This window comes from Hylobates moloch, unplaced genomic scaffold, assembly GCF_009828535.3.
Source record: "Hylobates moloch isolate HMO894 unplaced genomic scaffold, HMol_V3 SCAFFOLD_9, whole genome shotgun sequence".
NCBI classification, from domain to species: domain Eukaryota; kingdom Metazoa; phylum Chordata; class Mammalia; order Primates; family Hylobatidae; genus Hylobates; species Hylobates moloch.
In genome coordinates this window covers 22,146,146-22,169,536 of record NW_026652284.1, presented here as the reverse complement: position 1 = coordinate 22,169,536, position 23,391 = coordinate 22,146,146, and the positions used below count along the sequence as shown (strand labels likewise).

The 23,391-nt window shown below is 45.2% G+C and overlaps 1 protein-coding gene across 1 annotated transcript; it reads left to right on the top strand.

Annotated features, from left to right (window-relative positions):
* Window positions 1-320: 320 nt before the first annotated feature.
* Window positions 321-23,114, top strand: FUCA1 (alpha-L-fucosidase 1). The gene is made up of 8 exons (XM_032759289.2): window positions 321-714; window positions 2,967-3,101; window positions 5,241-5,378; window positions 8,213-8,318; window positions 14,471-14,671; window positions 18,556-18,746; window positions 21,209-21,308; window positions 21,527-23,114. Exons 1-8 carry the CDS (start codon window positions 326-328, stop codon window positions 21,665-21,667), a joined length of 1,401 nt encoding a protein of 466 aa, XP_032615180.1. The 5' UTR covers window positions 321-325; the 3' UTR covers window positions 21,668-23,114.
* Window positions 23,115-23,391: the final 277 nt, after the last annotated feature.

Below are 23,391 nucleotides of genomic sequence, written 5' to 3'. Positions count from 1 at the left end.
TGCGTCCGGCTCAGTGGACTCCTTCTTAAATGTGAGTTCTCCGCACACACTGGGCCTTGCTCACCTCCACGATTTAACCTCGCAGTTAAGTCCCTTTTCAAGGTTTTTATTCGTCCTTCAGCGAAGCGCTGTCAACGCCTCCCTGCGTCTTTCCCCGTTTGAGCACCAGAGGGCGCTTCTCCGACCCGAGGAGGAAGCGACTCGGGCCAACCTGTCCAGGTTGTCCCACCCCTTTTTTCTTCCAGGCCAATCGTTAGTCAGAGTGGGCGGAGCCGCCTGCCGGCACCTGCGCGTTAAGAGTGGTCCGCGACGCCGCGGGGTAGTGATGCGGCCTCCGGCGATGAGGTCGCGGCTGGCGGTACCCGCGCTATTGCTGCTTCTGCTCCTTCTCCGAGCGGCCGAGTCGGTGCGTCGGGCCCAGCCTCCGCGCCGCTACACCCCAGACTGGCCGAGCCTGGATTCTCGGCCGCTGCCGGCCTGGTTCGACGAAGCCAAGTTCGGGGTGTTCATCCACTGGGGTGTGTTCTCGGTGCCCGCCTGGGGCAGCGAGTGGTTCTGGTGGCACTGGCAGGGCGAGGGGCGGCCGCAGTACCAGCGCTTCATGCGCGACAACTACCCGCCCGGCTTCAGCTACGCCGACTTCGGGCCGCAGTTCACCGCCCGCTTCTTCCACCCGGAGGAGTGGGCCGACCTCTTCCAGGCTGCAGGCGCCAAGTGAGTGTGGTCCCGGGGAGCGGCGCCCCTTCCCGGCTCGGGCGGCAGACAGGAGGTGGGGCTGGGCGGCCAGTCGGGGCGCGCACCTGCCGGTCGCCCCCATGACCCCGGGGCCCGCGTGTGGCCTCCTGCGGCCACAGGAGTGAGCCTGGCACACCTGATGAGGAGGAGGAGGTGCGTTTGACTGGAGACTGATAAATGAAGGTTCAGGGAGATGGCGGGCTGGGAAGCCCTGGGTATCTACACCTGTGCACCGAGAGGGCTGAGTTAGGCCATACCTGATGTCCCTTCCAGATTGACAGCACTATCAGGACTCCAGGGTTTCAAATCAGTGGTGTGGAGCCTGGTTCTAATTCAACTGTGAACCTGGACAAGTCACTTCAGCCTCCCTGCAGCCTCTTCTATGGTTATAGAAAGGGGTTGTATCCTTTCCTTTCAGCTCTAATGTCTCCAAGAGGGAAAGAGGGGAGTTCTGGTGTGCAGTGTATTTGGGCAACAGTACAGATAGTCATTCGTTTGCTCCTCTCAATCCGTTTTACGTAGGAAGTGCCCAAGAACGGTCTGACTCTCTCTAAGAACTGTTGGAACTTGGGGGTGGCTGGTTCAGAGAACAGAGTAGAGAGCGCTGGGGTGGGGATAAGGGGAGACTAGGACCCATGAAGTTGTCAAGGCAGGGGCTTGTCCTGAAGGAGTGAGCCTTGAGAGCCCTGTATTGACAGGTTTTAAGTCAGGGAGTGGTTACTCTCAGCTTCTAGAAAGATTCATTTGGCTGCTGGGAGAGAAGTGGGTTGGAGAAGAGTAAGAATGGAGGTGGGGAGGTTTCCCCAGCCCCTGGCTTAGAGCAGTCTTCCATCCTTATCTTGGTTCCTCAGCCATCTTCCGGGTTTTCGTTTCTCTTGAACTTTGGATTCACTTGTACTAAAGAGAAATTACAACTGGCATTTAGTGTTTACCATTAAATGTATGGGAGTATAAGACTTGATTAAGCAGAGGAAGTGTTTGTCTCCTAGGGGCCTTAGGGATCCATAACTTACAATTGAGAAAAATTAAAATCTGGGAGATAACCTCTTTCTATGCCTTTTATTTCATGGATGAGATGACTGGCCCAAAGAGAGGAAGGAATATAATGTCCTAGACTCCAGGTCTCATGACGTCAAGGTTGTTTCCACTGCACCAAGGTCTGCAAACTGGCCAGAGGGATTGGTCCTCTGCCAGTTTTTTAAGGCCCATGAGGTGAGAATGGTTTTTACATTTTTAAAGGATTGTAAAATGTTTTAAAGAAGAATACACTACAGAGAGGAATGTGCCCCACAGAGCCTAAATTACTCTCTGGCCCGTCAAGTCCTGGAGTTCCCTACTCTGGCCAGTGATTGAACCATAAAGTGCATTACCTATTTTTCTGCCGTAAAAGTAAATTAAATATTGAGTGATTTGGTTGTTATTTCAACACTTGCCTTTTCTCCCAGTTATTGGGTCTTTTGTCACCTCTATAATAAATGAGAGGCAATTTATGTAGGCTTGGTAAACCAAACAGCTTAGTTTTCTAGAAAGTTTTCTTATTTTGTCATTGTTGTTTTGAAACAGTTTTGCTCTGTAGCCCAGTCTGGAGTACAGTTGCATGATCTCGGCTCACTGCAACCTCTGTCTCCCAGGCTCAAGTGATTCTTATGCCCCAGCCTCTCAAATACCTGGGACTACAGGCACACACCACCATGCCCGGTTATTTTTAGTTGAGATGGGTTTTCGCCTCGTTGTCCAGGTTGGTCTTGAACCCCTGACCTCAGGTAATCCGCCCACTTTGGCCTCCCAAAGTGCTGGGATTACAGGTGTGAGCCACCATGCCTGGCCAGCAAATGGCTTAGTTTTCTATTATCTGCCATTTCCAGTAGAGATCTTTCTCCTTCAGGGCAAAGAGTGAAAGAAAGTTAATCATTCCTACCAGAAGTGTTGAAGAATCAGAGAGCTAAGGTGCACTTCTTTTCCCTTACCCACTCCTTCCTTCCCTCTGGGCCTCCTCCTTCGCTGGGGACTGAGGGTTGGGACTTCCTCAAATCTGCTTCCATTCTTGGAGCAATGCCCAAGGGGAATTGTGACTGCAGCAGCTTCCTGAATATCACTAATATAGTCACTGGTACAAGTACATTTGTTGTGGTCAAGTTCTTTCAGGCATTTAAAAAGCCTCAAGCATGCTGGGCAAGTTCATGCAAGTTCACTGCCCACTTCCTTTGCTCATGTGGTTTTGCTGTCCACAGGTATGTAGTTTTGACGACAAAGCATCACGAAGGCTTCACAAACTGGCCGAGTCCTGTGTCTTGGAACTGGAACTCCAAGGATGTGGGGCCTCATCGGGATTTGGTTGGTGAATTGGGAACAGCTCTCCGGAAGAGGTGGGTGTCTAGGGATGGTTACTCTGTTATCTCTTTGGATCTGGCCGTCAAGAGTTCTGTACCTTCTCTACTCTCGTGTGTTTTCTAGGTTTGCATTTAGCAAGTAGCTGAAGGGCTTCTGGCCTTTGAATTGGCAGTGTTTGATGCTTCACAGTTTTCATGTGACCAAAGGGGACACCATTACAGAAGTTCATGGCCATGTCTGGTTAGATGAAGGATACCCAACATAGACTATGATGGTACTTGATGTCCTGTTTGAGGAGTAGGCTGAGTGTCTGTATAAATCATCAAGTTTGGTTGGAACACAGCCATGCCTATTCATTTATGCACAGTCTGTGACTGCTTTCAAGCTACAATTTGAGAGCTAAGATAGAGACCAAATGGCCTGCAAAACCTAAAACACTATCTGGATCTTTAAGAGTTCGCTGGTCGGGTGCATTGACTCACACCTGTAATCCCAGCACTTTGGGAGGCAGAGGCAGGCAGATCATGAGGTCAGGAGTTCAAGACCAACCTGACCAATATGGTGAAACCCTGTCTCTACTAAAAATACAAAAATTAGCCGGGCATGGTGGCGTTTGCCTATAGTCCCAGCAACTCGGGAGGCTGAGGTAGGAGAATCACTTGAACCCAGGAGGCGGAGGTTGCAGTGAGCCAAGATCGCGCCACTGCACCCCAGCGTGGGTGACAGAGCGAGACTCTGTCTCAAAAAAAAAAAAAGAAAAAAGACAAAAAGAGTTTGCTGACTCTTGTCACCTGCTCAGTTTGTTTCTCAGCACTGTGCTTTGCTTATAGTCCTGCTGTAAAACTCTGAGATGTTGATTAGATATGGACTTTAGGAGTCATGATTTTTACCATCTTTATTTAGTCCCTGGGTCATATGATGAAATACTTAAGTTGTTTTTTATCTGTGTAATTGCTTCTTGCATTATAAGGTTTTTGTAACACTCACCATTCTTAACCCAAAGCAAGCTTTATTAAATATGAAAATAGGTCATCAACCACATTTCATTTTGTGTATGTTAAGAACTACTACAGCGTGGTGGTTCACGCCTGTAATCCCAGCACTTTGGGAGGCCGAGGTGGGCAGATCATGACGTCAGGAGATCGAGACCATCTTGGCTAACACAGTGAAACCCTGTCTCTAGTAAAAATAAAAAATAAATTAGCCGGGTGTGTTGGCAGGCACCTGTAGTCTCAGCTACTCAGGAGGCTGAGGCAGGAGAATGGCATGAACCTGGGAGGTGGAGCTTGCAGTGAGCCGAGATCGCGCCACTGCACTCCAGCCTGGGCGACAGAGCGAGACTCCATCTCAAAAAAAAAGAAAGAAAAAAAAACGAAAAAGAACTATTAGTAAATCTTAGATAAATAAAACAATAAACCTATATTCACTTCAGCTGTGTGGAAAATGTTATAATGATTATTTCTGAGTAAGAGTACTTTGGATATTTTATTTTCTATTTTCCAGTTTCTTTAAATATGAAATTTTATGATTGACAGGGAAGACATTTTTAAAAAATAAGACTATATGGTTTTTTGTTTTGTTTTGTTTTTGTTTTGAGACAGGGTCTCACTCTGTCGCCTTTGCTAGACTCCAGCGGCACAGTCTCAGCTCACTGCAATCTCTACCTCCTGGGCTCAAGCCATCCTCCCACTTTAGCCTCCCAAGTAGCTGTGACTACAGGCTCGCACCACCACACTCAGCTAATTTTTAAATTTTTTGTGGAGACGAGGTCTCACTATGTTGCCCAGGCTGGTCTCAAACTCATGGACTCAAGGGATCCTCCCACCTCAGCCTCCCAAAGTGCTGGGATTACAGGCATGAGCCACCGCGCCCAGCAGGACTATACTCTATTGGGATAATTGACTTAAAAGATAAAAGATGGTTTAAATAACATTTTGGTGTTAAGTTATTTATGTATAAAAGGTAGTTATGTGTATAATCAAAAACACAGTAAACCTCATTTTGCTTAAGTGAATGGTGAATAATTTAAGGAAATGGTTTTGGATCCCATCCCTCTCTACATGCTCTTATGAGTGAGTGCCACTGAAATGAAAAAATGCTAGAACTGATATTCCTTAAAATAAATTATTTGTTCTATGCTTAATGGCAGTTGCCGTTCTGTTTTTCTGTTTAAGGAACATCCGCTATGGACTATACCACTCACTCTTAGAGTGGTTCCATCCACTCTATCTACTTGATAAGAAAAATGGCTTCAAAACACAGTATTTTGTCAGTGCAAAAACAATGCCAGAGCTGTACGACCTTGTTAATAGGTAAGACACTGAAATATTTTGGCCCTGCGACTTTTATCAATGAAATCAGAGCTTCCTATAGGGTACTGTTAAAGTGGAGAAGGGATAGGTATGAAAAAAACCTAAAAGACATCAAAATAATAAAAAGTGGTGGTTGTATTAAGACAAAATATGTTCTTTCCTCCTGCTTTTCAGAACTTCTGTCATGTGGTCATATTGCCTTCTACATTGAAACAATCACACAAAACCCAGGATGGCAGAAAGTCAAAATTTTAGTTCCCTTCTTACATGCCATTTTCCCTATGTCAGGACCCTGGAGAGGGGGTGGTTTGGCATCAGGCAGATTCGTGTTTGAATTCTGGCTTCTGTTACTTACACGCCTTAAACAGAACACTCTCCTGAGCTTGATTCTCACTCTCTAAAGTGGGGATAATAATGCCTTCTTTGTAGGGCTCAGAATAGTATGTGAAATGTATCTGTCACGGTGCCTGGTACAAAGTAAGGGTGTTGTTATTACCATTATTCTTTAAATGATCACTTTCACTTAGGGATTTGTCACTAGTTCTTCACAATGTTTTATCCCCGTTTGCCTTTCTCGAGCCTGGGGACTCATAGAGGACGGTAGACCCTTAAAGCTTCAGAGGCAGCTGCCTGGACCCTCACTTTAGAGCAAAGGAAAATCACCTTTAGCCAGGCGCAGTGGCTCATGCCTGTAATCCCAGCATTTTGGGAGGCCGAGGCAGGCAGATCACTTGAAGTCAGGAGTTCGAGACTAGCCTAGCCAACACAGTGAAAACTCTTCTCTACTAAAAATACAAAAATTGGCCAGGCGTGCTGGTGCATACCTGTAGTCCTAGCTACTCGGGAGGCTGAGGCAGGAGAATCTCTTGAACCAGGGAGGCAGTTGCAGTGAGCCGAGATCCTGCTACCATACTTCAGCCTGGGCTACAGAGGAAAACTTTGTCTCAAGAAAAGAAAAATTACCTTGTATTCAGATTCCATCCAGATGACTTCTCTTAAGAAAATAGTAACAATTGTAAGAGACCATCAGAGACATGGACAGATTTAGACATTACTGAATCTGAGATCCCCATTCTTTTATCGTACTTGGTTATGTTGCCTTGAACAAACTACTTATCTTTCAAGATCTTGGTTTCTCTATCTGTGAAATGGGATAATAATATATCCTAGAATCATGAGAACTAATGAGGTAATGAGTTTAAATTGCCTAGTACGATATCTTATACACAGTAAATCACAGACCATCTGTGTTGTATCTTGCCACTTAGTGATCTTCCTAGAGTTTACCTGCCTAATTATGGAGTACAGTGGACAGTTTGGCATCAGGCAGATTTGTATTTGAGTTCCACCTCCTGTTACTTACAAGCCTTGTTACCTAAAATAAATTGCGCTACTGAGCATCAAATTCTTGCTGCTCAGATGAGAATAATAGTGCTTACCATATAGGTATATACATATGTATTTATATATATACACACAACATACATGCCTTATAGGGCTCAGAGTAATAATATGCTAAAGTACAAATGGGGCTCCAGTGGATTCCATAAATCCTTTACAGTACAGACTTTGGTAATTATCCACAAAAATGCATTTTATGAATAGTTCCAACTCTTAAAACATCTTCAAAGCAAATCTTAGTCTTATAGTCCTGAAGCACCATTTTTTTTTCCTTTGCTTCCTTGAAACACCATTCTTAATTGGAATTAGTTGCCGAAAGGAAACCAACTTGTTTGTATGCTGATTACACCTCCATTTTCTAAAAGGCATAAAGAAAAATATTAGGGCAGGCACAGTGGCTCATGCCTGAAATCCCAGCACTTTGAGAAGCCGAGGCAGGTGGATCACTTAATGCCAAGAGTTGAAGACCAGCCTGGCCAAGATGGCAAAACACTGTCTGTACTGAAAATATGAAAATTAGTTAGGCATGGTGGTGCACACCTGTAATCCCAGCTACTTGGGTGGCTGAAGCGCAAGAATCACTTGAACCCAGCAGGTGAAGGTCGCAGTGAGCCGAGATCATAGCACTGCACTCCAGCCTGGGAGACAAAGCAAAACAGTCTCAAAAAAAAAAAAAGAAGAAAGTAAAATATCAGGAGGAAATATGACAAAATGCTGTGGGGTTTTTTTGTTTGTTTTTTGTTTTTTTGAGATGGAGTCTCACTCTGTCGCCCAGGCTGGAGTGCAGTGGAGCAATCTCGGCTCACTGCAAGCTCCGCCTCCCAGGTTCACGCCATTCTCCTGCCTCAGCCTCCCGAGTAGCTGGGACTACAGGCGCCCGCCATCATGCCCGACTAATTTTTTTGTATTTTTAGTAGAGACGGGGTTTCACCATGTTAGCCAGGATGGTCTCGATCTCCTGACCTCGTGATCCACCCATCTCGGCCTCCCAAAGTGCTGGGATTACAGGTGTGAGCCACTGTGCCCAGCCTGCTGTGTTTGTTTTAAATGGTGGTTTTATTAGCAAACTGGTTTTATTAGCAAATGTTTTCGGTTTTCCACATCCTCTGCACTGTGATAATTTTTATGCCACATACTTTCAAAATGGAGGAAGATTAATTTTAAAATATTTGTTGCAAAAATCAGTCCACAAGTCAAATGCAGTGATGTGCACCTGTAGTCCCAACTACTCAGGATGCTGAGGCAAGAGGATTGCTTGAGCCCAGGAATTTGAGCCTATGGTGCTCTATGATCGTACATGTTGATAGCTGCTGGACTCAAGCCTGGGCAACATAGCAAAACCCCATCTCTAAAAAAAAAAAAAAAAAGGTCCATAAGATTTTACCATGAACATATTCAGATAATAAGCTCTTTCCTGATCACATGTCTTCCAGCTATAAACCTGATCTGATCTGGTCGGATGGGGAGTGGGAATGTCCTGATACTTACTGGAACTCCACAAATTTTCTTTCCTGGCTCTACAATGATAGCCCCGTCAAGGTATGTGATTATATGACTTCTTTCTTATTTATCTCCTATGAAGAAAGAAAGTGCAAGGAGCCAAACTCTGGAGTAGACAGCAGCAGCAGCAGCAATAATAAACAGGAATATCAACATGGAGGCAGTAGGGACTGGGGCACTTAATGGATGGTAAAGGTTTCTCCTTTAATCTTCCCTGGCTCCCTTAGAGTATAAGCTTTCTTCTCCTTTAGTTCTTTTTTTTTTTTTTTTTAATTGAGACAGAGTCTCACTCTGTCGCCCTGGCTGGAGTGCAGTGGCGTGATCTGCGCTCACTGTAACCTCTGCCTCCCAGGTTCAAGTGATTCTCCTGCCTCAGCCTTCCAAGTAGCTGAGATTACAGGCGCCCGCCACCCTGCCCGGCTGATTTTTGTGTTTTTAGTAGAGACAGGGTTTCGCCATGTTGGGCAGGCTGCTCTCGAGTCCTTGACCTCGGTGATCCACTCACCTTGGCCTCCCAAAGTGCTGGGATTACAGGCGTGAGCCACCGCGCCCGATAATCTCCCTTAGTTCTTAACTTTGACAATATAGGTTTAAACAGTGGTAAATTTACATAGTAGACTAAAAATAGTAATTACAATTCCCAGACCACTACAGAAAAAATAAACTCTATTAAGTAAACAAATGTTATAAATGAGAAAACCACCAAAAAAGATATTAAAACATATAATAAAATATAAAGAAAACATATAAAAGACATACAGGCCAAGCACAGCAGCTCATGCCTGTAATCCCAGCACTTGGGGAGGCCAAGGCAAGCAGATGACTTGAGTCCAGGAGTTCAAGACCAGCCTGGACAACATAGTGAGACCTCATCTCTACAAAAAATAAAATTAGTTGGGTGTGGTGGCATGGACCTGTAGTCCCAGCTACTCTGGTGGCTGATGTGGGGGGAGGCTGACGTGGGAGGATCACTTGAACCCAAGAGATCAAAGCTATAATGAACCTAGATCACGCCATTGTACTCCAGCCTGGGTGACAGCGAAACCCTGTCTCCAAAAAAATAAATAAATAAAACATATAAGATATACAAAACATACAAAATTAAATGGTAGGAATAAAATGCAAATGTCTACAATCCCACCTACTCTATGTTGATTTTATAGTTTAACTCTCAAGGGGCACACTCACTTCCCTTATATCCAAATCGTTGGGGGAATGTTGCCTACCCCGTACCCCTCCCTATAATCAACACTATTAGGCAGTGCATAATGGCTGTCCATTTACAGTTTGTATTTTAGTGTACTTGCAAAGTAGCAGAAACCCTAATCTTCACTGTAGCAAATTTCAAAATTGTACATGTTCTAGATTTGTTGTGGATTTAAAAGAAAAATCTTAAGTGTAAAACCAGTTTGTACTGAGGTACCTTGGTAGTTCATAAACCTCTAAGGGTCTTGGCCAGGCGCAGTGGCTCACGCCTGTAATCCCAGCACTTTGGGAGGCCGAGGCAGGCAGATCACCAGGTCAGGAGATCAAGACCATCCTGGCTAACACAGTGAAACCCCGTCTCTACTAAAAATACAAAAAGAAATTAGCCAGGCGTGGTGGCGGGCGCCTGTAGTCCCAGCTGCTCAGGAGGCTGAGGCAGGAGAATGGTGTGAACCTGGGAGGCAGAACTTGCAGTGAGCCGAGATCGCACCACTGCACTCCAGCCTGGGCAACAGAGCGAGACTCCTTCTCAAAAAAAAAAAAAGTCTAAGGGTCTCATTGGGTCTCTATTACTAAGCTCAGAAAATGGGAAGAAAGAAAAAAACAGATTCTATATGATGCACAGAGACAGATTAAGAGTGGTTTTCTAAGGCCGGGCGTGGTGTCTCACGCCTGTAATCCTAGCACTTTGGGAGGCCGAGGCTGGTGGATCACGAGGTCAGGAGTTCAGGACCAGCCTGGCTAACACGGTGAAACCCCGTCTCTACTGAAAATACAAAAATTAGGCCGGGTCTAATTTTTACATGCCTGTAGTCCCAGCTACTTGGGAGGCTGAGGCAGGAGAATGGCGTGAACCTGGGAGGCAGAGCTTGCAGTGAGCCGAGATGGCACCACTGTACTCCAGCCTGGGCAACAGAGCGAGACTCTGTCTCAAAAAAAAAAAAAAAAAAAAAAAGAAAATACAAAAATTAGTCGGGCGAGGTGGTGGGCACCTCTAATCCCAGCTACTCGGGAGGCTGAGGCAGAGAATTGCTTGAACCTGGGAGGCAGAGGTTACAGTGAGCAGAGATCGTGCCACTGCACTCCAGCCTGGATGACAGAGTGAGACTCCGTCTCAAAAAAAAAAAAAAAAAAAAAAGAGTGGTTTTCTGGAACTTGATGAATGTTTGTGACCTCCCAGATGTGCAGTTCATCCCTGGGTAATGAACTCTGATGTGATGTCATATTGTAATTGTCCACATATCTGTCTCTGCTAGTCTCTGCTGGATCGTTGAGGGCAAGAAGTCTTTTATTCACCTTGGAAACTCAGTGTCTGCCACAGTGTGAGCCTCATGGTAGTTGCTGAATAATAGGAAAAATAGGTGGGTGTTGAACCAAGAATTCAGATTGTTAATACCCCATTTGTCTCTGAAATGGCGTCTATGTATATATATGTTCAGGGTGTATACCCCTGGAGCTAGGTCGCTTGCTATGTGAGGTCACAGTCTAGTGTTTGTGCTTAAGGAGTATCACAGAAGGAAAAATGACTAGCCAAAGATGCAGGATTGGGAAAGGGAAGAAAATATCAACCCCAGTGCCATTTAAGAAGCATGACTAGCTAGACAGCCTGAGCTTTTTTGGCTTTTTATTTATTTTTTTTTTTTTTTGAGAAGGAGTCTCGCACTGTCGCCCAGGCTGGAGTACAATGGCACGATCTCGACTCACTGCAACCTCCGCCTCCTGGGTTCACACAATTCCCCTGCCTCAGCCTCCCAAGTAGCTGGGATTACAGGTGCACACCATCACACCTGGCTAATTTTTTGTATTTTTAGTAGAGATGGGGCTTCACCATGTTGGCCAGACTGATCTTGAAACTCTTGACTTTGTGAACCACCCACCTCAGCCTCCCAAAGTGCTGGGATTACAGGTTCACTGAGCCACCGCTCCCGGCCGCCTCTCTTAAACAATAATTCCTAAGCAACCAGGACCTTCTGTGTGGGTGTGTCTCAACCCATCTTCACAGTAGCTTCGCAGGCATATGGGGACTGTAGATTCTCCTTCGTTTCTACCAGGATTTATTGAGAGCCGGTGCCGTAGCATGCCGCATGCTAAGCCTTGGAAATACTGAATGAATGGTTTCTGCTTTTAGGGAACTACAGTCTGAAGAGAAAGACAGACATACAAACAAAGTACATTGTAGGGTGAACAGTATGATAGTAGAAGTATGTCCTGAGCTCTCCACAATCCATAGACACTGGCTCGAATGCCAAAGTGGAGGGTACTGCATTAGCTTCTGTGGGATGAAAGAGTGCATGGCTGTGTCTGTCCTTGACAGGCTGAGTGTACAGGGAGCGTTCACATCACCTGAGGACTCTGAGGAAGAGGAGGTGTGGCAAGGAGACACCTTTATTCACTCTGAGCCAGAGTCTGGGCACACTGTCACTTTTATCCCTCCCTGTCAAACCCCTGTGAGGTGGGTGATATTTGCCTTTGGATTTTGTTTGTTTGGTTGGTTTTGTTTGTTTGTTTTTATAGATAGGTACTAACTTAAAAGGTAAAGTTGGCCGGGCACAGTGGCTCATGCCTGTAATCCCAGCACTTTGGGAGGCCGAGGTGGGCATATCACGAGGTCAGGAGATCGAGACCATCCTGGCTAACACAGTGAAACCCCGTCTCTACTAAAAATACAAAAAATTAGCCGGGCGTGGTGGCGGGCGCCTGTAGTCCCAGCTACTCAGGAGGCTGAGGCAGGAGAATGGCGTGAACCCAGGAGGCAGAGCTTGCAGTGAGCCAAGATGGCGCCACTGCACTCCAGCCTGGGTGACAAAGTGAGACTCTCTCAAAAAAAAAAAAAAAAAAAGGTAAAGTTACCTGCTTAAGACCCCTTGACTACTAGGTGGTGGAGCCAGCTATGAACATCAAAGCCCTTGATAATCTTGTAACCAGGTATAAACTCTGATATGATGTCATATTGTAATTGTCCACATATCTGTCTCCTCTGCTAGTCTCTGCTGGATGGTTGAGGGCAAGACCTCTGTTTTATTCACCTTGGAGACCCAGTATCTGCCCACAGTGTGAGCCCCATGGTAGTCGTTGAGTAAATACTTATTGAATAAGTGGATGGGTAGGTGTTGAATGAAGAATTAGGATTGTTAATACCCCATTTTTCTCTGAAATGGCTTTTACATACCTGTTCTTGAATTGATCTTGAGTTATCCTTTTCAATTCTGTGACCCCATGATGCCCAGACATTGATAATCGAGTACCAGACATTGGATTGAACTAGTTACAAATAATGACTATTCTTCTATTTCTCTTTGGCACTTAACTAGCTTCCATAGGAGAAACTTCATACCAATGCGAATGACTCTAAAACAGGCAAGAAATTGGAATTTTAAACTTTTATTTAATCTCCTTTTGCCGTGATGAGTTGAACATGGTTTCAGTTTTGTTTTCGTTTTTGAGACGGAGTCTCGCTCTGTCGCCTAGGCTGGAGTGCAGTGGCACGATCTCGGCTCACTGCTACCTCCGCCTCCCAGGTTCAAGCGATTCTTCTGCCTCAGCCTCCCAAGTAGCTGAGACTACGGCATGTGCCACCACGCCCAGCTAATTGTTTGTATTTTTGGTAGAGACGGGGTTTCACCATGTTAGCCAGGATGGTCTCTATCTTCTGACCTCATGATCTGCCTGCCTTGGCCTCCCAAATGGTTTCAGTTTTTATCTTGTATTGGCCACTCTGTTATAAAATGTGCTGCATTTGGCCGGGCGCGGTGGCTCACACTTGTAATCCCAGCACTTTGGGAGGCCGAGGTGGGCGGATCACGAGGTCAGGAGATCGAGACCACGGTGAAACCCCGTCTCTACTAAAAATACAAAAAAAATTAGCCGGGCATGGTGGCAGGCGCCTGTAGTCCCAGCTACCCGGGAGGCTGAGGCAGAATGGCGTGAACCCGGGAGGCGGAGCTTGCAGTGAGCCGAGATCGCGCCACTGCACTCCAGCCTGGGTGACAGAGCAAGACTCTGTCTCAAAAAAATAAAAAAAATAAAAAAAATAAAATATGCTGCATTTAACATTTACATTAAGATATTCCAAGCCGGGCGCGGTGGCTCACTCTTGTAATCCCAGCACTTTGGGAGGCTGAGGTGGGCGGATCACGAGGTCAGGAGACCGAGACCATGGTGAAACCCCGTCTCTACTAAAAATACAAAAAAATTAGCCGGGCGTGGTGGCGGGTGCCTGTAGTCCCAGCTACTCGGAGAGGCTGAGGCAGGAGAATGGCGTGAACCCGGAAGGCGGAGCTTGCAGTGAGCCGAGATTGCGCCACTGCACTCCAGCCTGGGCGACAGAGCGAGACTCTGTCTCAAAAAAAAAAAAAAAAAAGATATTCCATGTATGATTTGTCATTCTTCAGCTAAACCTCGAAGGAAGAAAAATAATTTGCATTTTTTTTTTTTTTTGAGTGGGATTGGCTTAAGACTTTTTTTTTGCCTAGGTAAGGTTGGGATTATATAGTTAGAAAACAGCCTGCCATGGGTTCAGATACCTGATTTGTAGTTCCAGCTTTTGAAACTGCCTGGGGGCATGGCCCCAGGCAGGTCCCCTCCTGTCCATTTCTCCTCTTATAGAATAAGTGATTTACCAGATGATGTTTAAAGCAAGCTCTCCCAGCCCTGACGTGTATCTCTGCTGCAGGGTTTCTCTGCCTCAGTACTGTTGACATTTAGGGCTGAATATTTCTTTGCTGTGGGGGCTGTCCTGTGCATTGTAGGATGTTTAGTAACATCCCTGATCTCCACCCACTAGATGGCATACCACCCCCATAGTGACAATCAAAAATGTCTCTAGACTTTACCAAATGTCCCCTCCAGAGCAAAACTGCCCCCAGTTGAGAACCACTGCTCTAGACTAACTTTCTTGCTTCCAAATAGAGCCTTACCAAAGTGCATTACATAAAGATAGTCAAGTGGTTTTACTCCTCATGACCGAATATTCTTTCCCTTCTTAGGATGAGGTGGTAGTAAATGACCGATGGGGTCAGAACTGTTCCTGTCACCATGGAGGATACTATAACTGTGAAGATAAATTCAAGCCACAGAGCTTGCCAGATCACAAGTGGGAGATGTGCACCAGCATTGACAAGTTTTCCTGGGGCTATCGTCGTGACATGGCAATGTCTGATGTTACAGAAGAATCTGAAATCATTTCGGTAAGAGCACCTTTGAGTTTTTTGTTTTTTTAACGAAATGGGGTCTTGCTCTGTCATGCAGGCAATAGTGCAGTGGCACGATCATACCTCACTGTAACCTTAAACTCCTGGGGCTCAAGTGGTCCTCCCACCTCAGCCTCCTGTGAGTAGCTAGAGCTACAGGTGTGCACCTCTACATCCAGCTAATTTTTAAATTTTTTTGTAGAGGCAGGGTCTTGCTATGTTGCCCAGGCTGGTCTCAAACTCCTGGCCTCAAGAGATCTTCTAGCCTCAGCCTCCCACAGCACTGGATTACAGGCATGAGCCACAGCACCTGGCCTGAGTTCACTGTTTTTTTAACTATGGATCTCAAACCAGTTATTATTATTATTATTATTACCTTCTAACATACTATATGATTGATTTTAATGATTTTTTTCCTCTTTTTTTAAATTTTACTTTAAATTCTGGGATACACGTACAAAGTGTGCAGGTTTGTTACATAGGTATACATGTGCCATGATGGTTTGTTGCAAACTATCAACCTGTTATCTAGGTTTTAAGCCCTGCATGCATTAGGTATTTGTCCTAATGCTCTCCCTCCCCTAGCCTCCACATTCCAACAGGCCCTGGTGTGTGACATTCCTCTCCCTATGTCCATGCGTTCTCATTGTTCAACTCCCACTTATGAGTGAGAACATGTGGTGTTTGATTTTCTGTTCCTGTGTTAGTTTGCTAAGAATGATGGTTTTAGGCTGGGCGCGGTGGCTCACGCTTGTAATCCCAGCACTTTGGGAGGCCGAGGCAGGCGGATCCCGAGGTCAGGAGATCGAGACCACGGTGAAACCCCGTCTCTACTGAAAATACAAAAAATTAGCCGGGTGTGGTGGCGGGCGCCTGTAGTCCCAGCTACTCCAAGAGGCTGAGGCAGGAGAATGGCGTGAACCCGGGAGGCGGAGCTTGCAGTGAGCTGAGATTGTGCCACTGCACTCCAGCCTGGGCGACACAGCGAGACTCCGTCTCAAAAAAAAAGAATGATGGTTTCCAGCTTCATCCATGTCCCTACAAAGGACATGAACTCATTCTTTTTTATGGCTGCAAAACCAGCTTTTTTATGTAAGAGTGATGTCCAGCTTCATCCATGTCCCTGCAAAGGACACATTCTTTTTTATGGCTGCAAAACCAGCTTTTTTATGTAAGAGCGATGGAAGTACTCTGGATAGAAGTGCAGGTCAATAGAACCCTTTTAAGGACATCGAATAGACTAACAGAAACCTGTCCTAAGGAAATAATTAGAATTACACAAGAAAGTTGTGCAGAGGTCCTTCCCAGGATTATTTGTATGTATGTATGTATGTGTGTATTTATTTATTTATGACCGAACTTCACTCTGTCACCCAGGCTAGAGTGCAGTGGTGCGATCTCGGCCTGCTGCAACCTCCATCTCTTGGGTTCAAGCGATTCTCCTGCCTCAGCCTCCCGAATAGCTGGGAATACAGGCACGTGCCACCATGCCCAGCTTGTTTTTGTGTTTTTAGTAGAGACAGGGTTTCTTCATCTTGGCCAGGCTTGTCTCGAACTGCTGGTAACCATAAAAGTGTTGACAAATTTAATATGGGTTAATGCTTAGAGCACTGAGTGAAAAAACAAGTTACATATTGGCTGGGCACAGTGGCTCATACCTGTAATGCCAACACTTTAGGAGGCCAAGGTGGGAGGATCCTTTGAGGCCAGGAGTTCAAGACCAGCTTGGCCAACATAGAAAGACCCCATCTCTATTATTATTATTATTATTATTATTATTATTATTATTATTATTATTAATAAAGTTACATATTGGCTGGGCATGGTGATGGCTCACACTTGTAACCCCAACACTTTGAGAGACCAAGGCAAGAGGATTGCTTGAGGGCAGGAGTTTAAGACCAGCCTAACCAACATAGTGAGACCCCATCTCTATTTTAAAAAATGAGGCACAGTGGCTCACACCTGTAATCCCAGCACTTTGGGAGGCCAAGGAGGGTGGATCACAAGGTCAGGAATTTGAGACCAGCCTGGCCAATGTGGTGAAACCCCGTCCCTACTAAAAAATACAAAAAAATTAGCCGGGCGTGGTGGCGCACGCCTATAATCCCAGCTACTCAGGAGGCTGAGGCAGGAGAATTGCTTGAACCCGGGAGGCGGAGGTTGCAATGAGCTGAGATTGCACCACTGCGCTCCAGCCTGGGTGACAGAGCTAGACTCTGTCTGAAAAAAAAATTTTTTTAAATAATAAATAAAATAAGTTACATATTATTACAACTATATAAAATTAACTACATAGGAAAAAGACTGGAAGAAGACATCAAAAGTTAATGGTGTGGTGTCACTTGGAGTGCTGTAATGAATTCTTATAATGAATTCTTTAAATTCTTTTTTTTTTCCCAGCTACGCGGGATTGAGATAGAGTTTCGCTCTTGTTGCCCAGGCTGGAGTGCAATGGCACAATCTCAGCTTGCTGCAACCTCCACCTCCTGGGTTCAAGTGATTCTCTTGCCTCAGCCTCCCGCGTAGCTGGGACTACAGGTGCCTACCACAGCGCTCAGCTAATTTTTGTATTTTTAGTAGAGACAGGGCTTCACCATGTTGGCCAGGCTGGTCTCAAACTCCTGACCTCAGGTAATCCACCTGTCTCGGCCTCTCAAAGTGCTGGGATTACAGGTGTGATCCACCATGCCTGGCTGAATTCTTCAAATTCTATAATGAATTTAAAATTTTCTCTATATAACCTTAGTTTTTCTGAGCTGCCTAGATATGTATAATACCTGTTCAAGGTCACAGTAAAAACACACACACCCAAATCCCACTCCAGAAGCCTTAAAGAATGTATCTCTTGGCTGGGCATGGTGGCTCACACCTGTAATCCCAGTACTTTGGGAGGCTGAGACAGGTGGATCACAAAGTCAGGAGTTCAAGACCAGCCTGGCCAACATAGTGAAACCCCATCTCTACTAAAAATACAAAAATTAACTGGGCATGGTGGTGTGCACCTGTAGTCCCAGCTACTCGGGAGCCTGAGGCAGGAGAATCACTTGAACCCAGGAGGCAGAGGTTGCAGTGAGCCGAGATTGTGCCACTGCACTCCAGCCTGGGAGACAGAGCAAGACTCCGTCTCAAAAAAAAAAAAAAAAAAAAAGAATGTTTCTCTTTATAGCAGTTTTCCCAAAGGGGCAGCATGTTCATTTATATAGCCCAATGCATAAGGAAGGTCCTGAAATTCTCAGCTTCCCTGCCCACACCTCATGTTTCTGGGGCATGACCCTTCCCACTGCACCCAGCACCATGAGAAGTACAGTGTCACAGGAAGTGCTCCATGGCCACTCCCTGAAATTCGAGTTAATATAGCATGATTTTTCATTTACTCACATGAGCCTAACCTTTTATAGTGGCAAAAATATATATAGAGAGAGAATTTTTAGCTCAGGTGTGGTGACTCGTGCTTGTGATCCCAGCACTTTGGGAAGCTGAGGCAGGCAGATCACCTGAGGTCAGGAGTTTTGAGACTGGCCCGGCCAACATGGTGAAACCCTGTCTCTACTAAAAATACAACGATATTAGCTGGGTGTGGTGGCGCATGCCTGTAATTCCAGCTACTCAGGAGGCTGAGGCAGGAGAATCTCTTGAACTAGGGAGGTGGAGGTTGCAGTGAGCCGAGCTGCAGCTGAGCCGAGATCACGCCATTGCACTCCAGCCTGGGCGACAAGAGTGAAACTCCGGCTCAAAAAAAAAAAAAATTTTAAAACAGCAGAGGATATTTAAAAAACAGAGTGTGCCCTAGATTCTTTCTCTTCTCTTACTGTCTGTTTTAAGCATGATGCCAGGCTTGGCATTCATAGCTAGACTTTCATTGTTTCTGTTCTCTCCAGGAACTGGTTCAGACAGTAAGTTTGGGAGGCAACTATCTTCTGAACATTGGACCAACTAAAGATGGACTGATTGTTCCCATCTTCCAAGAAAGGCTTCTTGCTGTTGGGAAATGGCTGAGCATCAATGGGGAGGCTATCTATGCCTCCAAACCATGGCGGGTGCAATGGGAAAAGAACACAACATCTGTATGGTGAGTCTTATCTTCTGTTGTGTGTAAGAACAGGACAGTGCCCGATCTGAAACTGATATCTCCTTGTTTCCTTGGGTCCACAATGTTACAAGCCAGGCTGGAAGTTGCCTTGAGAAAATCCAAAAGGTTATTTTCCTATGAAATTTGTACCCCATTTGAGTTATGTCTTAGGCTACTAGGTTATCTTTGACTAGTGAGGGGAGAGAGTGGGTTTGGTGAAAAGGGAAGGAGCAACAAAGCATCAGTCAATTTATTGAGATTATTACCCTGCCCCCTAAAAATAGTAATAATGAATGCTTGGATTGTACAGAGCCCCATGCAAAATTCTTTCTGTTCATACTTGGACTTCTAGATCTAGTTATTTGATCTTGGGCCCCATTTTTTCCACTGCAGAATGGAGTGATGATACTTTATAGTGTTGTGAGGATTAAATGAAATGAGTGCCAGGCACAAAGTCAGTGTTAAATTAAAGGGAACTGCTTTTATTATACCAGAGAGCTTAGGTCTCTGGATCTAATCCCTCTGTTTTGGATGAGTTTCTGTTTAGTGGTTGTCTTAGTCCATTTTCTGTTGCTATAACTGAATCCCACAGGCTGGATTTTTATTTTATTTTATTATTATTTTTTTAGACAGTCTCACTCTGTGGCCCAGGTTGGTGTACAGTGGCACAATCTCAGCTCACTGCAACCTCTGCCTTCCAGATTCAAGCAATTCTCCTGCCTCAGCCTCCCAAACAGCTGGGATTATAGGCACCCGCCACCACGCCCAGCTAATTTTTGCATTTTTAGTAGAGATGGGGTTTCACCATGTTGGCCAGGCTGGTCTCAAACTCCTGGCCTCAAGTGATCCACCTGCCTCTGCCTCTCAAAGTACTGGGATTACAGGCATGAGCCACTGCACCTGGCTCAGACTGGATAATTTTTAAAGAATAGAGGTTTATTTAGCTCATAGTTCTGGAGGCTGGGAAGTTCAAGAGCATAGCACCAGCATCTGGTGAGGGCCTTCCTGCTACATCATGACATGGTTGGGGACAGGAGTGGGCATGTCCACTCAGGTCTCTCTTCCTCTTATAAAGCCATCAAGTCCTATCATGGGGCCCTACCCCGATTACCTTATCTGATCCTAATTACTTCCCAAAGGCCTCACCTCTAAATACTGTACCATCAACATATGAATTTGGAGATCAAGTTTCCAACATGAGATTTAGGAGATGCATTCAAACCATAGTAGTGATTTTCATCCTCTTCTCTAAACATAATGAAATTTCAGAACAGGCTGGGTGCAGTCTCAGAAAAAAAAAAAAAAAAAATCTCTGAAGAACAAATTTGTCTTCATTGCATATCTTGTCCTTGTTATAGTCTCTGCTATTTTCACATGGATTTGGAGTAGAAAAGAGATTTGAAAAATAAGGTAAATGGCTCTATTTATTTGAAGTAACTGGTGTAGGAGATAATTTTTAAAGACAACCCAATTGGTAGGGAAAATAGACAATATCACCAGATAGAGTTTTATAGACTGCCTCCTTCCTGCAGACCTTCACTGGTATTGAGTTATTGGTGCTCCCTAGTAGCAGTGACAGACTCAAGGACTGGGATTTGGTAGATAATTGAAAGGAGAATGAGTGGCCTTGTGCGGTGTTTCATGCCTGTAATCCCAGCACTTTCGAATGCCAAGGTGCGAGGATCACTTGAGCCCAGCACAACATAGCAAGTTGTGTTGGGCAACACAGCAAGACTCCATCACTTAAAAAAAAGAAATTAGGCCCGGCACGGTGGCTCATGCTTGTAATCCCAACACTTTGGGAGGCCGAGGCAGGTGGATCACCTGAGGTCAGGAGTTCGAGACCAGCCTGGCCAACATGGCGAAACCCTGTCTTTACTAAAAATACAAAAATTAGCAGGGTATGGTGGCAGGCGCCTGTAATCCCAGTTACTCAGGAGCCTGAGGCAGAATTGCTTGAACCTGGGAAGTGGAGGTTGTATGGGCCGAGATCATGCCACTGCACTCCACCCTGGACAACAAGAGCCTGGACAACAAGGCTTCGTCTCAAAAAAAAAAATAAATAAGGAGCTGGGTGCAATGGCTCATACCTGTAATCCTACCACTTTGGGAGGCCAATGCAGGTGGATCACTTGAGGCCAGGAGTTCAAGACCAGCCTGGTCAACATAGCAAAATGCCATCTCTACTAAAAATACAAAAGTTAGCCAGGCGTGGTGGTGCACACCTGTAATCCAGTGACTCGGGAGGCTGAACCACAAGAATTGCTTGAACCCAGGAGGTGGAGGTTGCAGTGAGCCAACATCACACCACTGCACTCCAGCCTGGGCAACAGAGCGAGACACTGTCTCAAAAAAAAAAAAAGAAAGAAAAGAAAATTAACATTAAAAAGGAGGAACGTATAAAGTTGTATATCAGGATAACAAGCCAGGTATCTTTGCCAGTGTTGTTTCCGTTTTCCCAGGTATACCTCAAAGGAATCAGCTGTTTATGCCATTTTTCTGCACTGGCCAGAAAATGGAGTCTTAAACCTTGAATCCCCCATAACTACCTCAACTACGAAGGTAAGGAGCCTCAGTCAGTCCTAAGATGTAACTTTCTGTAAAGGAATTGGCACATCATTCCTTTCTTCCTTCCCTGCCAGGTTTCTCCCATATTCACACCTCTTTTAGACTGGCTTTCCTGCCCTGGCCCAGCGTGGCTGTTTCCCACCATAGTCAGCCTGTATTCTATACTCATTAGTGCATTACCAGTTTGTTTCATTCCCTTTTGTTTTCTGCAGATAACAATGCTGGGAATTCAAGGAGATCTGAAGTGGTCCACAGATCCAGATAAAGGTCTCCTTATCTCTCTGCCCCAGTTGCCACCCTCTGCTGTCCCCGCAGAGTTTGCTTGGACTATAAAGCTGACAGGAGTGAAGTAATCATTTGAGTGCAAGAAGAAAGAGGCGCTGCCCACTGTTTTGCTGCCTCAGTTTTCCTCTTGTAGTACCATCACTATAATCAACGAACTTCTCTTCTCCACCCAGAGATGGCTTTTCCAACACATTTTTAATCAAAGGAACTGAGTACATTACCCTGATGTCTTAATGGACCAAAGATCTGAGATCTATTGTGATTATATCTGTATCAGGTCAGCAGAAGAAGGAACTGAGCAGTTGGACTCTGAGTTCATCAATTCTAGTATTTGGAAATTACCTACAATGGAATTTTCCCTCTGTTCTCTGATAACCTACTTGCTTACTCAATGCCTTTAAGCCACGTCACCTTGTTGCCTATGGGAAGAGGTGGAAAGGATTTGACAAGCTCAACCGCATGCTGTTTAGTTAGCATCAGTTGTCACCAACACTCTTTCTGCAAAGGGCCAGAGAGCTTTGGGGGAAAAGAAAAGGCTTACCAGGCTGCCATGGTCAACTCTTCAGAAATTTCCAGAGCAATCTAAGAGCGCCAAAGTTTGCTATGTTTACAGTGATACTACTAAGAAAATGAATGTGATTCTGCTCTGTCTTTTTAAATATGATCAAATAAAAAAATTTGTGCATCACAATCATTTCTACCAAAAAACATGGTATAGCTTTCTTTTCCTAGTTTCAGCTTAGACTGCTTATAGCTTTATGATCAGTTTTGGTTTGTGTGTTTTTTTTTTTTAATCTTGCAAAATCTCCTTAACGCTGAACAAAAAATGTAATTCCTGTGTTTTTTCTGCTTCTCACTTCTAATACCATTCTTCTGAGTTGACTACCAGTTCAGCCTCTTTGTTAGAGATCTAATCAAGTTTTCTATTTAATTTTTCCTTAATAGATATGTTTAGAAATCTTGTTTTGTTTTGAGGCAGAGTCTTGCTCTGTTGCCCAGGCTGGAGTACAGTGGTGTGATCTCAGCTCACTGCAGCCTCCACCTCCCAGGTTCAAGTGATCCTCCCTCCTCAGCCTCCCAAGTAGCTGGGACTATAGGCACACACCACCATGCCCAGCTAATTTTGTTGTATTTATTTTTTTTGTAGAGATGGGGTTTCACCATGTTGCCCAGGCTGGTCTCGAACTCCTGGGCTCAAGTGATCCACCTACCTCACAGCCTTCCAGAGTGCTGGGATTACAGGTGTGAGCCACCACACCCAGCCAAGTAGATATATTTAGAAATCTTGCCCAACATTTAAGGAATATATGTTTTTCTCAAGCACATATGGAACATTTGCAAATCTCAAATACCAAAGAAGCAGCATCATATAAGCTGTTTAGTGTGTCTACAATATAATTAAAAAACAATAACAAAAACTTGGAGAAGAAAAAACTATGTTTGTAAATATTAAAATGTACTAACTCATTGTGTTACTGATTCATAAATTTATGGATTGTGCCATGAGATATAAGAATTCCAAATATGGGCCGGGCGCGGTGGCTCACGCTTGTAATCCCAGCACTTTGGGAGGCCGAGGCGGGCGGATCACGAGGTCAGGAGATCGAGACCACGGTGAAACCCTGGCTCTACTAAAAATACAAAAAAAAATTAGCCGGGCGTGGTGGCGGGCGCCTGTAGTCCCAGCTACTCGGAGAGGCTGAGGCAGGAGAATGGCACGAACCTGGGAGGCAGGGCTTGCAGTGAGCCCAGATCGCGCCACTGCACTCCAGCCTGGGTGACAGAATGAGAC

Excerpts from the sequence above, each read along its gene's own strand:
- FUCA1 (XM_032759289.2), top strand. The coding sequence starts at position 326 with ATGCGGCCTCCGGCGATGAGGTCGCGGCTGGCGGTACCCGCGCTATTG. Across the intron at positions 715-2,966 it reads TTCCAGGCTGCAGGCGCCAA|GTATGTAGTTTTGACGACAA; the intron begins GTGAGTGTGGTC and ends TGCTGTCCACAG. Across the intron at positions 21,309-21,526 it reads TAACTACCTCAACTACGAAG|ATAACAATGCTGGGAATTCA; the intron begins GTAAGGAGCCTC and ends TGTTTTCTGCAG.